Source organism: Anopheles gambiae, chromosome 3, assembly GCF_943734735.2.
Source record: "Anopheles gambiae chromosome 3, idAnoGambNW_F1_1, whole genome shotgun sequence".
NCBI classification, from domain to species: Eukaryota; Metazoa; Arthropoda; class Insecta; order Diptera; family Culicidae; genus Anopheles; species Anopheles gambiae.
Window position 1 is genome coordinate 77,544,383 of NC_064602.1, and position 14,531 is coordinate 77,558,913.

At 46.7% G+C, this 14,531-nt stretch overlaps 2 protein-coding genes across 2 annotated transcripts; both read right to left on the reverse strand.

Annotated features, from left to right (window-relative positions):
• Positions 1–1,170: 1,170 nt before the first annotated feature.
• LOC3291277 (uncharacterized) lies at positions 1,171–7,220 on the reverse strand. The gene is made up of 5 exons (XM_564258.2): positions 5,417–7,220; positions 4,959–5,342; positions 3,728–3,765; positions 2,078–3,653; positions 1,171–2,002 (listed from the first exon to the last, which is right to left on the reverse strand). The coding sequence occupies exons 1-5, from the start codon at positions 6,958–6,960 to the stop codon at positions 1,615–1,617; spliced, it is 3,930 nt and encodes a 1,309-aa protein (XP_564258.2). The 5' UTR covers positions 6,961–7,220; the 3' UTR covers positions 1,171–1,614.
• A 4,414-nt stretch (positions 7,221–11,634) lies between these two features.
• LOC133392808 (SET and MYND domain-containing protein 4-like) lies at positions 11,635–14,178 on the reverse strand. Its single transcript, XM_061654468.1, has 3 exons — positions 14,027–14,178; positions 12,405–13,965; positions 11,635–12,326 (listed from the first exon to the last, which is right to left on the reverse strand). The coding sequence occupies exons 2-3, from the start codon at positions 13,925–13,927 to the stop codon at positions 11,972–11,974; spliced, it is 1,878 nt and encodes a 625-aa protein (XP_061510452.1). The 5' UTR covers positions 13,928–13,965; positions 14,027–14,178; the 3' UTR covers positions 11,635–11,971.
• Positions 14,179–14,531: the final 353 nt, after the last annotated feature.

The following is a 14,531-nucleotide window of genomic DNA, read 5'->3' on the forward strand; positions in this document are numbered from 1 at the left end:
ACCTAAATAAACACCTCTCGCGCCCTCCCACCAAGATGGCCAACATATGGCAGGACGTCGTGCTCAATGCAAACAACCCATCGGGAAGGAAGCCGGGACGCTCTTCAAATACACCATCGTAACCGATAAATCTGATTATGTCAAACTTATTAAACGTTCCGCCAATTTGTTTGCCACCATCAAATAAAACGTAAAATTTCATTATTCGCCTGGGAAAAAGCGCCTGTGCCTTGCGTAAAGCGGAAGGAACGCGCCTCGGTAGAACTCAGGCAAACCGGCGAACTCCTCGTATATTAATGTTTTTTTTTTACTGAGTTTGTTCATTTTGTCCTAGAACTACTAGCAAGTATCGAGTTTCGTGTGCTAATAATTCTCTACCTCTTCGATTACTGCCCTTTCCATTGGCGCGCGCGCGCGCTCGCTCCATATGTGTGGTAAGTCACCGTGAAAAGGCCCTTGGCAGGTTCAATACGGCTACGGCTTGGGATCGGTTGCTGGTAGCAAAGTTATTTTTTACATTTTACGCTTCCCACTCTCTCTCTCTCTCTCTTTCTCTCTCTCTCTCTCTCTCTCTCTCTCTCTCTTTCTCTCTCGTGAACTCCATACTAGGGTAGGGATGAGTACCTTTCAGCCCCATTCCTCCCAGAAAAGTAATGTTTTTACCGCATCAAAGCGGGCTTCAGCTTCGGTAAAACTTTCCACCCTGCTACCCTTTTATGAGGCTGGTGGCAGAAGCACACACACACACACACATATTTGGAATCACAATAGTGGCATCGCATGTGGGTGACTTTGTGCGTACCGAAGAACCCTGTAGGGACCGTTCGCATTGGAATCCATTTTTCCAGTTGAAAAACTTTCCACAACCAATCGATCGACCTTTTGGGCGATACTTTGGTGATTCCATTCCTAGCGTCCTGACACGTCACCACCACCTGGTACCGTTTCTCAGATTACCGGTGACTTTTGGCAGTGGTCCGTAAAGGGCGAAAGCCTTAGCGCTTTCGCACACGCTAGAAATGGTACGCAAAAATAAGCTTAACGAATATGAAGCCGTACACGAACGAGAGCGAAATTCCAATTCTTGCGCATCACTACGCATGGGTGGGGATAGGAATAGGCGTTGATGATATTGCTACAATTAAACAGAATTAGGAAATGTACAGCTTATTTGTTCAAAAAGGAATATTTATTCAAGAGTAAATAAATTCTTACACTTCGTTTGCTAATTATGCTTTTCAAGAAGCCACTGCAAACCGTTCGAGATTCGCGTCTCTTCTCTGCATGTTAACAATTCAATAACACCTGGGGTGAGAATGCTTCATTTGGTATCAGAGCAAAAGTGTAGCTTCCCCCCTTTTTCCTGGGCGTGTTCGTTATTCGTTCCGCGCTTCGATAATATAACAATCTACCAAGCGTTTCTTCGATTTTTTCAACAATCTAACAGTAAAAATGCTGTCAAAAATTCAAATAAATTAATGCAATGCTTGCACATAGAAAAAAGGTGCAACAGAGGAGTTCACAAACTCCAGTTCATTAACCTGCCAGTAGTGAAAAAGAACAGAAGTGTTGGCTCTTTTGAAAAGAGGTGATAAAAAGCATCACTCGGTTTGCTCAACCACAGAAAAATCGCATCATTTGCTGCGCAGTGGTTTCCCAGCTCTTCTTGCTTAGCTCCCCAGTAAGGGTGAACATATCATCGTCCGGCGCGTAACCGTGCAACTTGCGCATGGTATGGGCCAGCAACAGCTCCGGACCCGTTACCACGCTCTGCAGGTGGCGCCGTTCCGCCTGATTAATGTACTCTACCAGCATGTGCACTTCCTGCTGCCAGTCCCAGTCTTTCAGACTCAGCCGCCGAAAGAAGTACTGCTCCTCCAGCAGCTTGACAGGACTGAAACCCACGGCCCGAGATTGGCACGATGCGCAGCGACACTTGAAAAAGTGGGACAGCTGCAGTGCATGTCTTCTGGCCGAATCGTCGGGATCGAACGTCGAGAAGCTGAAAGGACATGTCAAGCAGACACACTCAGTGAGCCAACCTGTTCTTGCAATTCGTACACATAGACACACTTACCCGTTGATATTGTACAGCTGCTCGCCGGCAGCGATCGGTCGGGTTGCTACCATAGCCAAGCGGCCATCGAGCAGATGGATCGGGGCCACGTTCGGTATGCAGCTATGGTTCACCATGCTAAACAGGGGGTAAATGGCAATCGCATGCGTTCGCTCCTCGTGGTGCACGTTCCTCGGACTCTTCCGATCGTCACTATTGTTGTTATCGACAGAAGAATCTTCCTCGCTCTCGTCGTCCTCCACATGGTCATCTTCAAGCTTCACGCGTTCCATGTGGTAAACATCATTCTTATTGGTCAGCGCCGTTTGCGTGTGCCGTAGCAGCAGTTCGAACAGGAGCTTGCGTCTTGACGGGCACGACCAGCAAAGCGGTCTGAGCTCGGTGCGGTCCAGCAGCAACCCCTGCACGATGTAGGCGAAAAATATGAGCGACGCTAGCTGTTTGTGATCGCGCCGGTTCTGGTTCGTGGCGAGCACGTGCACCGTGTCGTAGATATCGCGGTCCGTTGCTTTGTTCCAGTCCACCGTGAATGCATTCACCTTTGTTTCGTCCAGTGTTTCCATACGATAGATCCATTGCCCTAGAGACTGGTCGAAGGACGCAAAAGCCGTGGCAACCGTACGCAATCCCAACAACATCTCAACCGGGAAGCCAACACTGCGCCAACAGTCACGCAGCACAGCACATTCGTATCGATGGTACTGCTTGTGCGCTTTGTCACGACATTCTTCCGAGCAGTACATCGCCATGGTGCATCCCTCGCAGGGAATTAGCGTAAACGTGTCCTCGTTGTGGCAGAAAGCGCAACGCTTGTACTGGTCTCTTTCGCAGAGTAGGGACGCGTACGGTTTCTCGATCATTAAAACATCGCCTGCCTTTAAATGCTGCGTCGTCACAAGATGACGACCGAATTCACTGTTCTGGCGCAGCTCCACACATTTCACCAGGTGAGGGATGTTCCGGTGCGCCTCGTAGCTCAACTGCAGTGCCGGACGGCCCGTGCCACGTGGGCGATATTTTCCAGGCGTGCGTCTTGCCGGATCCGGAAAGATAGGAGGGAGCAAGTTTAGGCACTTCTTAGCGTACTGTTCCCGCTCGCTCAGCTGATCCGCCAATCGTGCCGGGTAGTTCGAGGCCCGCGCTAGGCGTATGTTTTCCAAACACTCTTTAAACAGGTTAAACTTTAGACAGACCACCGAACGGTCACCGTACGCAAGCGCTCGTGCTTCGGAACCTGGCTCCGAGTACGCGATGCTCTCGTTGTAGTGCTGGAGCGCCTCCAAGTCCTTTCCTAGCTTCGGAACGAACAGTTCATTGCCACGATTGCGGGCCGCAAGCGCTTTCGCATTGTCCTTTGTGTCGGGTTGCAGATGCAGCCTTTCGCGCAACAGGGACGTGCGCAGATAGTCTTCAATTTCGCGCCTAATAATCGCTTCTGCCATCTCTGGCCGGGCTTGGGTAGCTTCGCTGATTCGGTGTTCGAACAACATATCCCACAGTCGAAGAAAGTACTGTACCAAATCGAAATTGCTGTCGCCCAGCATGAGAGACATGTTCACGTCCTGGCTCTTGGGTTAAGCTCTTGTCTAAAAATTACAATCAAAACAGTGACAACAACTAGTCCACACCAGGAAAGATTACAAAACTCACGCAAAAACAAAATGGAGCCGAGTGGGAGTGTGATACGACTGGAAAACAATTGCACAATTGTCGGGCTTAGTTTTCGGTCGGCGGCAATGTCGGTTACGTTGAAAATGAACAAGAGGGAACATGTTTGCCGCCGCAGGAAAAAAAACTGACATTTCTCTATTTTACCCAAGCAACAAAAACGTACAGCCCTCTAAGCAAGGTGACCAGAACTAACGACTAGTGGGTTAGAGATCGGTTAAGGGTTCAAGATCGGATCCAGGATCAGTATGGGTTCAATTCCAGTTCTAGGACCGGTATAGACTTGTGTTCGCTTCGCAGGACCGGAATTGCTTCAGCTTTTGTACCAGAGTCGCTGTGGGCTGGTGATCGGTTCCGATAAACCTGCAGGAATTCCACGTCTGGCTTGGACTCACTATCAGTTCTAGTACCGGTTAGGTTTCAGTATCAGTTCCAGGACTGGTATGGATTCAGGAACAATTTTAAATTATGGGATCAGTTCCACGATCAGTATAGTTTCAGGGCCGGAATAGCTTAGGGTTCATTTGATGGACCGGTTTAGATGCAGCATCTATTCCCGGCTCCAATGCCGATATGGGTTCACGATCACTTCCTGTTTCCGTGAATCCCCAAAATAATGTTATTATTTATACGGATTACATTTATTTCAATTTAAAGGAGCCTTTCGGGCCAATAGGCTTTTAGTCTGTGGGAGCGATTGATAGACGATGTAAGGTGTACTAATAAAGAGTTCCTTTTCTAATAAAGATAAAAATAAAATGATGTAAAAATAACAATCAGATTGCGCAAATAAAGCATTTATTCGGAGTAAACAAATTCTTAATGTCTATATTAGCAAACAATACTTTTAAGTAGATGACGATTCCAATTTACTCATAAACCATAAACTAAAGGATTGGTGCCGTATCCTCTGCTTGTTAACAATTTGATGGCCTGGCCATGGAAGTGATTTGTTAACATCCTAGAATTTTTTTTTCCTTCCGGCACTTGATTGGAATCGTTTTTTTTTTCATTATTAACACCGGGCTAATAAGCTCTATGCTTGCAAGACTTGAAATATAGTTTTTCTTGATTGTTTTGTTGATGTAAAAGGAAAATTCCCAAAATTCGACAAAAAGAAACAATAACACTTAGAGCATAAACATTGAAACGGAGAGAACGAGATTCAGTATTCAGGTAGGGCGAGTGAGATCAGTAACAGCGAAATCCACACTATCTGAAGTTCCTTATCAAAATTCGCTTAAAAATAGCTTCCAAACCAATCTCAGCAATACCCTCCATCTCGTTGAGCATATCATCCACCGGCGAGTAGCTGTGAATCATGCGCAGGGTATGCGACAGTATCACCTCCGCGGCCGTGATCTGATGCTTCGGATAGTGCCGCCCGGCCTGGTTCATGTACTCTACCAGCCGCGGCAGTCCCTGCACCACGTTATCCATCTCACGCAGCAGTAGGAGAAAATGTTCTTCCGCTAGGCTCTTATTACGGAAAGGCATGGGCCAACCAGATTGGCATGCCGGGCAGCGACAGTTGAAAAAGTACGATTGCTTCAGACAATATCTTCGGAACGAGGGGTCGAACTCCATTGTGAGGAAGCTGAAAAGAGTTTGTTTTTAAATGAAATTTTAGTGAGAAAACTCTGCCCCACTTCCCACAAATCTTACACTTACTCATAGACGTCGAACAGCTGCTCTCCGGCAGCGATCGGTCGGTTGGCTACAAAGGCACACCGGCCATCGAGCAGATGGATCGGGGCCACGTTCGGTATGCAGCTATGGTTCACCATGCTAAACAAGGGGTAAACGGCAATTGCATGCGTTTCCTCCCCGTAGTCCGTGTATTCCTGTTCCTCCTCATCGTCCCTATCGTACCCAAAATAATTATCCTCATACTCGTCATCCTCCTCATCGTCCTTCGAGCGTGTCATGTGATACACACCCTTCTTGTTGATCAGGGACGTTTGCACGTGGCGTAGCAGCAGATCGAACAGAAGCTTGCTTCTTGCCGGGTTTGACTCACACAACGGTCCGAGCTCGGTGCGTTCCAGCAGTAGTAGGTGGACGATGGAGGTGAAAAATATGAGTTTCGACAGATCTTTGCGACCTCGACGTTTCTGGTTCGTGGCGAGCACGTGTACCGTGTCGTACATATCGCTGTCTGTAACCTCGTTCCAGTCCACCGTGAATGCATTCACATTCGCTTCGTCCAGCGTGTTCAGGTGATCGATCCAACCCTCGAGATCCTGGTCGAAGGATGCGATGGCCGTGGCAACCGTACGCAATCCCACCATGCCCCCAAACAAGTGGCCAACAATGCGCCAACAGTCACGCAGCACGCCACACTCGTACCGATGATACTGCTTGTGCGCTTTGTCCATACATTCCTTCGAGCAGTACATCGCCACGGTGCATCCCTCGCAAGGAATCAGCGTAAACGTGTCCTCATTCTGACAAAAAGCGCAACGTTTATACCGTTCTGTGTCACATAGCAAGTTTGCGTACGGCTTCTCAATCAAAAACACGTCCCCTGCCTTTAGATGCTGCGTCGTTACCAAATGACGACCGTATTGGCTGTTCTGGCGCAACTCAACACATTTCGCCAGGTGAGGGATGTTTGCGTGTGCCTCATAGCTCAATTGCAGTACAGGACAGCCCGTTTCACGTGCCCAATACTTTCCAGGCGTGTGCGTCACTCTGCGCGGAATGATTTGGGCATCATTTTCGATGCATCGCTTCACGTCCTGTTCGCGCTTGTTCAGCTTGTTCATCAAACGTGCCGGATAGTTCGAGGCCCGCGCTAGGCGTATGTTTTCCAAGCACTCTTGGGACAGGCCTAACTTCAGACAGACCACCGACCGGTTGCCGTACGCAAGCGCTCTTGCTTCGGAACCTGGCTCCGAGTACGCGATGCTCTCGTTGTAGTGCTGGAGCGACTCCAAGTACTTTCCTTGCATTGGAACGAACAGTTCATTGCCACGTTTGCGGGCCGCAAGCGCTTTCGCATTGTCCTTTGTGTCGGGTTGCAGCTTAAGCCGGTCGCGAAACGGGAACGTGCGCAGAAAGTCATCGGTCTTGCGCTTAATGAGCTCTGCTAACTTATCCTTATCCGGCTGGTTCTGGATCAGTATGGCGACGCGGTGCTGCTTCGCTTCTTTCCAAAGTGTATCAAACAGCTTCGTTACATCGCACTTCTTGTTACTGAGCCGCTTAGACATGTTCACCTGTATATTGGGCTTGCTTTCGGGTTAACACCGTCTAAAATTATGTGTAAAATGCCGGACGAGTAAGAAAAGTCTAGAATAGAAATGAAAGTAGTGACCAAAGGCGGATTTAACCAGGCCTCACTCACGCAAAACAAAATGGAGCTAAGCGTTCTGGATAGATACGTGAATAAATAACTGCTTACAAACTCTGCTTTGTTTTTCCTCCGGCAGCAATGTCGGTTGCCGTGAGAACGGACACAAAAGAACAGATTTGCCGCGCTTGCTGCAGCTGGATAAATTTGACATTTCTCTGATGTTTACCCAAACAGCAAAATCAAAAAGATAAAGGTAAATAAACAGGCCTCTGCGTTACGTGGCGTTACACTGCTTCTAGACGACCCGCAAATTGCCGTCACAAATTTTACGCAAAAGTAAGGTGACGCACCCTAAGTAGGCGCAACGGGCAGATAGGTGAACGCACTTTTGAAGTCGTCCCAGAATTCACCTATCTGGGGTCAAAGGTCAGCAACGACAACAGCATGGAAGCTGAGTTGCGCGCAAGGATGCTGGCTGCCCGGTCATTCTACAGCCTGAGAAATAAGTTCACCACACGGCATCTGTCACGGCGGACGAAGTTGGCATATATATCGTACATATATTGTACCGGGACTCACACACAAGCCCTCTTAGCCGCGTTCGAGAGGAAGATGCTCAGAAGGATACTTGGCCCCGTATGTGTGGAAGGACAATGGAGGAGCCGCTACAATGACGAGCTATACGAGATGTACGGCAACCTCACTGTCGTACAGCGTATCAAGCTCGCCAGGCTCCGGTGTTGCACGCATGGAAACGGACGTTCCAGTTCGTACAGTCTTTTTAGGCCGTCCACAAAAGACAGAGTCGATGGCGTGGTAGGCCTAAATGGAGGTGGCAGGATGGCGTGGAGACGTTTGCCATTAAGGCCTAGATAACAGAACGAAAACGAAACTAAACGATCAGTCCAAAGAAGCAGTGTAACGGTGGTTTTTTTCGCTGTCTGCCAGCGGCCTCACCTCAAGCTCCCAACCACGCTGGGTTTCGATGGTCTTTTCAGGGATAATTCGTTAACGAATTATCCCTGAAAATATCAACGAAATACAGACTGTTTTCGGGGATAGTGAACACATGTAAAGGATGAACTCATGCAAAAAAGAGCTAAAAATATAAATGAGCATTCGGATTCACTCCCTCCCCTGATATTCCAATTCATACTCATGCTTCATCCTTGATGCTACTAACCACATCGCTAGTTCTACTTCGAACTTTGCCTGTTGGGCCAACATATTATTATTCATTATCGTGCTATTTGCTGGTTTTGTTGTATAAAGGGGTAGTGATACTAAATGAATTAAAAGAGATTAATAAAACAATAATAACAGATTGACTATAAACACGCATTTCTAACAATGAGCAAAAGGGTCTGGAGTTACTGGAACTGAATGTTTTAAAAATAAAAGAAAACTTTAAATCATCAATGAAAACTAAAAAAATGGAATTGAACTCATTGTCGACCATGGTACAAACATTACACCATCAATGGTTCATTCAATTTTTTCTCAGCTCCATCGTTCTTTGCATGCCGAGGAGATTTCTCTCACCGAAAATGCTGTCAGTCGCTGTCAAAGCATGCTGTCAGTTATTTTCTCAGCTGCTTTCTTGGTGTATGTAGAAACGCTCCCTGCGAAAAAGTTTTGAAAATAAAAAAAAAATAAAAAAAAAATGTAACTAGGTAATTACAGTACGACAGGAAAAAAATAGTCAAAGCCTAAGTTTAACAAACAAATACCACAGGAAGATGATAGCGTTTTTCTTCGTCTAATAATCCTATATCAAACGTACGAGCGATTACATCCCACCCGATCTGCGTTCATCCGAAGTAGTCCTTGACGATTTACATGAGAGTGTTAGTTTCGTTGCTGGCAAACTTAAACCATATCATCTTATGGTGTTACTTGGTGATTTTAATTCACCATCACTCTCCTGGCAACCGTCGGCATCGTGCGTTAATCACTTCATTCCTACTGGTGTATCTCGTGAAAATGTTTCGCTGCTTGATGGAATGTCGGTAAACGGTTTGCTGCTACTATCCGGCATAAAAAATATACGCGGAAGACAATTGGATCTTCTATTTGCCAATGCTGCTTTCTTGGAGCGCTGCTCCCCCGTCATAGCTTCACCTGTTCCACTCGTCGCGCTAGACAATCATCATCCTGCTCTTGAGACAAGTGTGCTCCTTACGCACTCTCGCCCTGCATCCTCTCAACGAATACCTACGGCTCGTATGTTCAATTTTAGGAAGCTGGGCTACGAAAAGCTTCATCGTATTTTAGCCGATACCGATTGGTCCTTTATTGATGGTGACTGTGACATAAATCAAGCTGTAGCAGCATTTACTAATGTAATCACTTCCGCCTTCCCTTCCTGCTGTCCTCTCCTTAAACCCGCTCCTAATCCTAAGTGGTCGAACAGAGCTTTACGTCTATTAAAATCGGACAAAAATCGCGCTCAACGCGCCTACCGTTTAAATAATACTTTTCACAATCTTTGTGTATATAAATATGCGGCTAAGGCTTATCGTCTTCTTAATCGCCATCTGTATCGTCGCTACGTCCGGCGTCTTCAAATGCGCTTCACTATTGATCCTGGGTCATTCTTTCGTTTTGCGAACTCTCGGCGAGGCTCTGCTAGCCTTCCATCCACCCTGTTTCTTGATCTGTCCTCTGCTACGTCCAATCCTGATATATGTAACCTGTTTGCCAAACATTTGTCTAGTGTATTTATCGATCCTAGTTCTTTTAAGGTTCCTTTGGACGTAGGCTTGTCTTACATGCCCACTGATGTGATATCATGTAATTCAGTCGTTGTAAGTGAAAGCCTAGTAAAATCCGCTTTATCCAAACTTAAAACTTCGTTTTCACCAGCCCCGATGGCATCCCTGCCTGTGTTTTGAAAAAATGTGGCAATACCCTCACTCCTGTTCTCACTCGTCTTTTTTCTCGCTCGCTTAGTGTAGGGATTTTTCCTAGTCAATGGAAACTAGCTTGGCTTGTTCCCATTTATAAGAAAGGTGACGGCACTCTAGCATCAAACTACAGAGGCATTTCTATTTTTTGTGCGTGTGCTAAAATCCTCGAGTCAATTGTCCATTTATCTGTAATGCCTTGTGTAAAAAAATATATTTCTACGGAACAACACGGCTTTATGCCCAATCGCTCAGTGTCCACCAACCTAATGTGTTTTTTGTCCTCTCTATATCACTACCTGTCTAGTGGTAAGCAAGTAGACACTATCTATACCGATTTCAAAGCGGCATTTGACAGTATACCTCTATCATTACTTGTTGCTAAGCTTCGAAAACTAGGTTTCAGTGGCTCTATATTGCCGTGGTTCAACTCCTATCTTGAGAATCGTTCATATGTAGTTAAAATCTGTCGCTCTTTCTCTGAATGTTTTCTTAGTTCTTCGGGTGTCCCACAAGGTAGTGTCCTTAGTCCCTTACTGTTCATTCTCTTCCTCAATGACTGTACTTCGATCCTTCCTCCTAACGGCTTCTTGCTATATGCGGATGACGTTAAAATTTTTCTTCCTGTATCTTCTACAGCTGATTGTCTAGTCCTTCAATCCTGGCTCTGTAAATTCTCTACATGGTGTGCTTCTAACGGTTTAGTCCTGTGTCCTGAAAAATGTTCTGTCTTGTCTTTCTTCCGATCCTCTACAAGTATAACTCTTGCTTATAGTGTTTGTGATACCCCTATTCCCCGTGTGTCCTTGTCTAAGGATCTTGGCGTCTTCTTTGACCCGAGTCTTTCTTTCAAGGAGCACACGGACTATGTCATCAACAAGGCCAACAAAAGTCTTGGTTATATTTGTCGCATGTCCACTGGAATTCGTGAGCCTTTTTGTCTTAAGTCCCTTTATTGTTGTTGGGTCCGTTCCGTACTAGAATATGCCTGTGTCATCTGGTCTCCTGTCCATCTATCTCTGCTCCAAAGGATTGAGAAGATCCAGAGACGTTTTACAAGGATCGTATTTCGTAGGTCGCTGGGTCATCACTCTATTCCGCTTCCTTCGTATGACGATAGATACACTCTATTAGGCCTTGCCAAGTTGGAGCACCGCCTCTCGGTCGCTCAGGATTCTTTCGTTGCTGGCATATTGCTCAATACGATTGATCAATACTCTTTCACTTCTGTCGCGCTTATATTTGTATGCACCTTACGTTATCGTTTTCGTCTCCAGTTACCTATATGTCGTACACGTTTTGCTCGCAATGAGCCTTTTGTAAGAGCTATGTCGTCTTTTAATAGTACTTCTGATCTGTTCGATTTCAACATATGCTATCCTGTCTACCGATCCCGTCTTCGCTCCTTTTCCGTACCATAAACTCCTTCCAACTCCTTCGTGAATAATTGTATACTATAGTCAGTAAGCACTATTTGCTGTAACCCAACGTGGCCGAGCAATTAATAAAATAAAAATAAATAAATAAATAAATAAACTACTGATACCTTAGCCATTGGTTCGTGCTAGAAAAAAACTCATAAACAAAGGAAAATTATTAGGTTGTCGGGATGCTGTGTTACGTTACAGGAAAATCGTGGTTCAAGAATCCAGGAGCCGTAGATGAAAAAAAAAACTAAATGAGCGTTTGTAGTAAAAATAATAAAAAAGTATATTTTTCATGTAACAAAAACAATCACGGAAATTCGATAAGATTCTGATATATAAAGAAAAGATGACATTTCAGCAGATTACTTCTTCCCATGCGAAGGTGAGCTAAATCGAACAAAAGGCAAAATCCGCAACATAATCATAATCATTCAAAGCGGCTGCCCAGTAGTGATGGGTAATCCGGAGCGGAGTCATGGATCAACTCCGACTCCGGTGCGCAAAATATGATTCCGGCTCCGGATCATAACTGGATTCGACTCCGGATCAGTCCGGATCACTCCGGATTACTCCGGTCACCGGGAAAAAATTGTATTTACCCATCACTACTGCCCAGTACACCAAAGTTCCCAAACTCGTCTTCCGCATCATCCTCCAGCGAGTAGCTGTGAATGATGCGCAAGCTACGCACCAGCATCACTTCCGCGGCCGTATACTGATGCTTCGGATAACACCTTCCCACCTCGTTCATGTGCTCTATCAGCTTCGGCAGATGATTCCTCATCTGCACCGAATTACTCATCGCCCGGAGAAACTTTTCTTCCTCTTGGTTCATATTGCGCACACTGACGTACGAACATGATTCGCACACTGCGCAGCGACACTTGAAGTAGTAGCATTGTTCCAGGCAAAGTAAACGGAGCGAGCTGTCGAACTCCGTTGTACCGAAGCTGAAAGGAGATTGTGAAGAGATTTTTGTGAGCAATCTTTATTCAACCCCTGTTTCATTTCCCATCGATCAGACTTACCCATAGACGTCGAACAGCTGCTCTCCGGCAGCGATCGGTCGGCTGACTACAAAGGCACACCGGCCATCGAGCAGATGGATCGGGGCCACGTTCGGTATGCAGCTATGGTTCGCCATGCTAAACAAGGGGTAAACGGCAATCGCATGCGTTCGCTCTTCGAATATATCCTCGTCGTCGCTATCGTACCCAAAATTATTAAACTCATACTCGTCTTCCTGGTCGATCTCACAACACTTCATATGTGACACCTGCTTCTTGTTAATCGGGGACGTTTGCACGTGGCGTAGCAGCAGATCGAACAGAAGTTTGCTTCTTGCCGGGTTTGACTCACACAACGTTCCGAGCTCAGTACGCTCCAGCAGCAGTCGGTGCACGATTGAAGCGAAAAATATGAGCATCGCCAGATCTTTGCAACTCCGCCGTTTCTGGTTCGTGGCGAGCACGTGTACCGTGTCGTACATATCGCTGTCTGTTATCTCGTTCCAGTCCACCGTGAATGCATTCACCTTCGCTTCGTCCAGCGTGTTCAGGTGATCGATCCAACCCTCCAGATCCTGCTCGAAGGATGCAAAAGCCGTAGCAACCGTACGCAATCCCATTATTCCCCCCGGCAAGGAGCCAATCATGCGCCAACAGTCACGCAGCACACCACACTCGTACCGATGATACTGCTTGTGCGCTTTGTCCATACATTCCTTCGAGCAGTACATTGTCACGGTGCATCCCTCGCAAGGAATGAGCGTAAACCTGTCCTCATTCTGACAGAAATCACAACGCTTGTACCGTTCCTGATCATTCAGCATGCTAGCGTACGGCTTCTCAATCAGCAGGACGTCTCCCACCTTTAGTTTCTGCGTCGTCACCAAATGACGACCGACTTCACTGTTCTGGCGCAGCTCCACACATTTCACCAACTGAGGGACGTTTGCGTGTGCCTCGTAGCTCAACTTCAGTTCCGGATGGACCATGTAACGTGGCCGATGCTTGCCAAACTCGATTGGTTTTCCGTCGCAAGGTTCTGCATACATTTCCTCGATGCGTCGCTTCACGTGCTGCTCGCGCTTGTTCAGCTTGTCCGCCAATCGCGCCGGGTAGTTCGAGGCTCGCGCTAGGCGTATGGTTTCCAAACACTCCTCGTACATGTCTAACCTTAGACAGACCGCCGACCGGTTGCCGTACGAAAGTGCTCTGGTTTCCGAACCTGGCTCCGAGCACGCGATGCTCTCGTTGTAGTGCTGGAGCGACTTCAAGCACTCACCTTCCGTGGCGAACAGTTCATTGCCACGGTTACGGGCCGCAACCGCGTTGGCGTTGTCCTTTGTGTCGGGTTGCAGCTTAAGCCGGTCGTGAAACGGGAACGTGCGCAGAAACTCATCGATTTCGCGCTTAATAATTTCTGGTATCTTATCCTTGTCCGGCTGGTTCTGGGTAGGCTCGATGATGCGCTGCTTGAGCGATTCCTCCCATAGTTGATCGAACAGGTTCCCCACATCCCACGCGTCATCCTGGAGCCGCTCGGACATGCTCAAGGCTGTGTTTAGTTTGTTTTCGTGTTAAAGTCCTAAATTAAAATTAAAACATGAACAACAAAGCTTTACACCATGATAGATGAACAAACTTACGTGAAACAAAATGGAGATGTGTGTTTCAGGTGAAAGAAAACAGCTTCCCAAACTTGCCTTTGTTTTCTATCGGCGTTAGTTCCGTTATGATGAAAACGAACATGCACGAACAGGTTTGCCGCGCTTGTTGCAGGCAGAAGAAGTGACGTTTCTCGAGCGATTGGTTTACCCAAGTAACAAAAACGACAAAAAGTCTGCGCCGCTAAAACGAAAAAAAAAACTAGTTGCAGTATAACGCATTGTAATGCTCCTTTTTCGGTCGACCAATGTCGGACCACCCGTCGGACCACCCGAGCGAAATCCCGACGAAGTTGCTGCCCAAGCGCCACAGATTAAGCTTAAACGACTGGAAAATCAAATATCCAGAGCAAAAAAACGAAAGCTCCATAGCTATATTGGTTTGATTAATAGATGGCGTTACTACAACTCATCATTATACAGTGGAGCGCCGTTTATCCGGACTTCTCAGGACCTGACCACGCCCGGATAAGCGAATAACACGAAT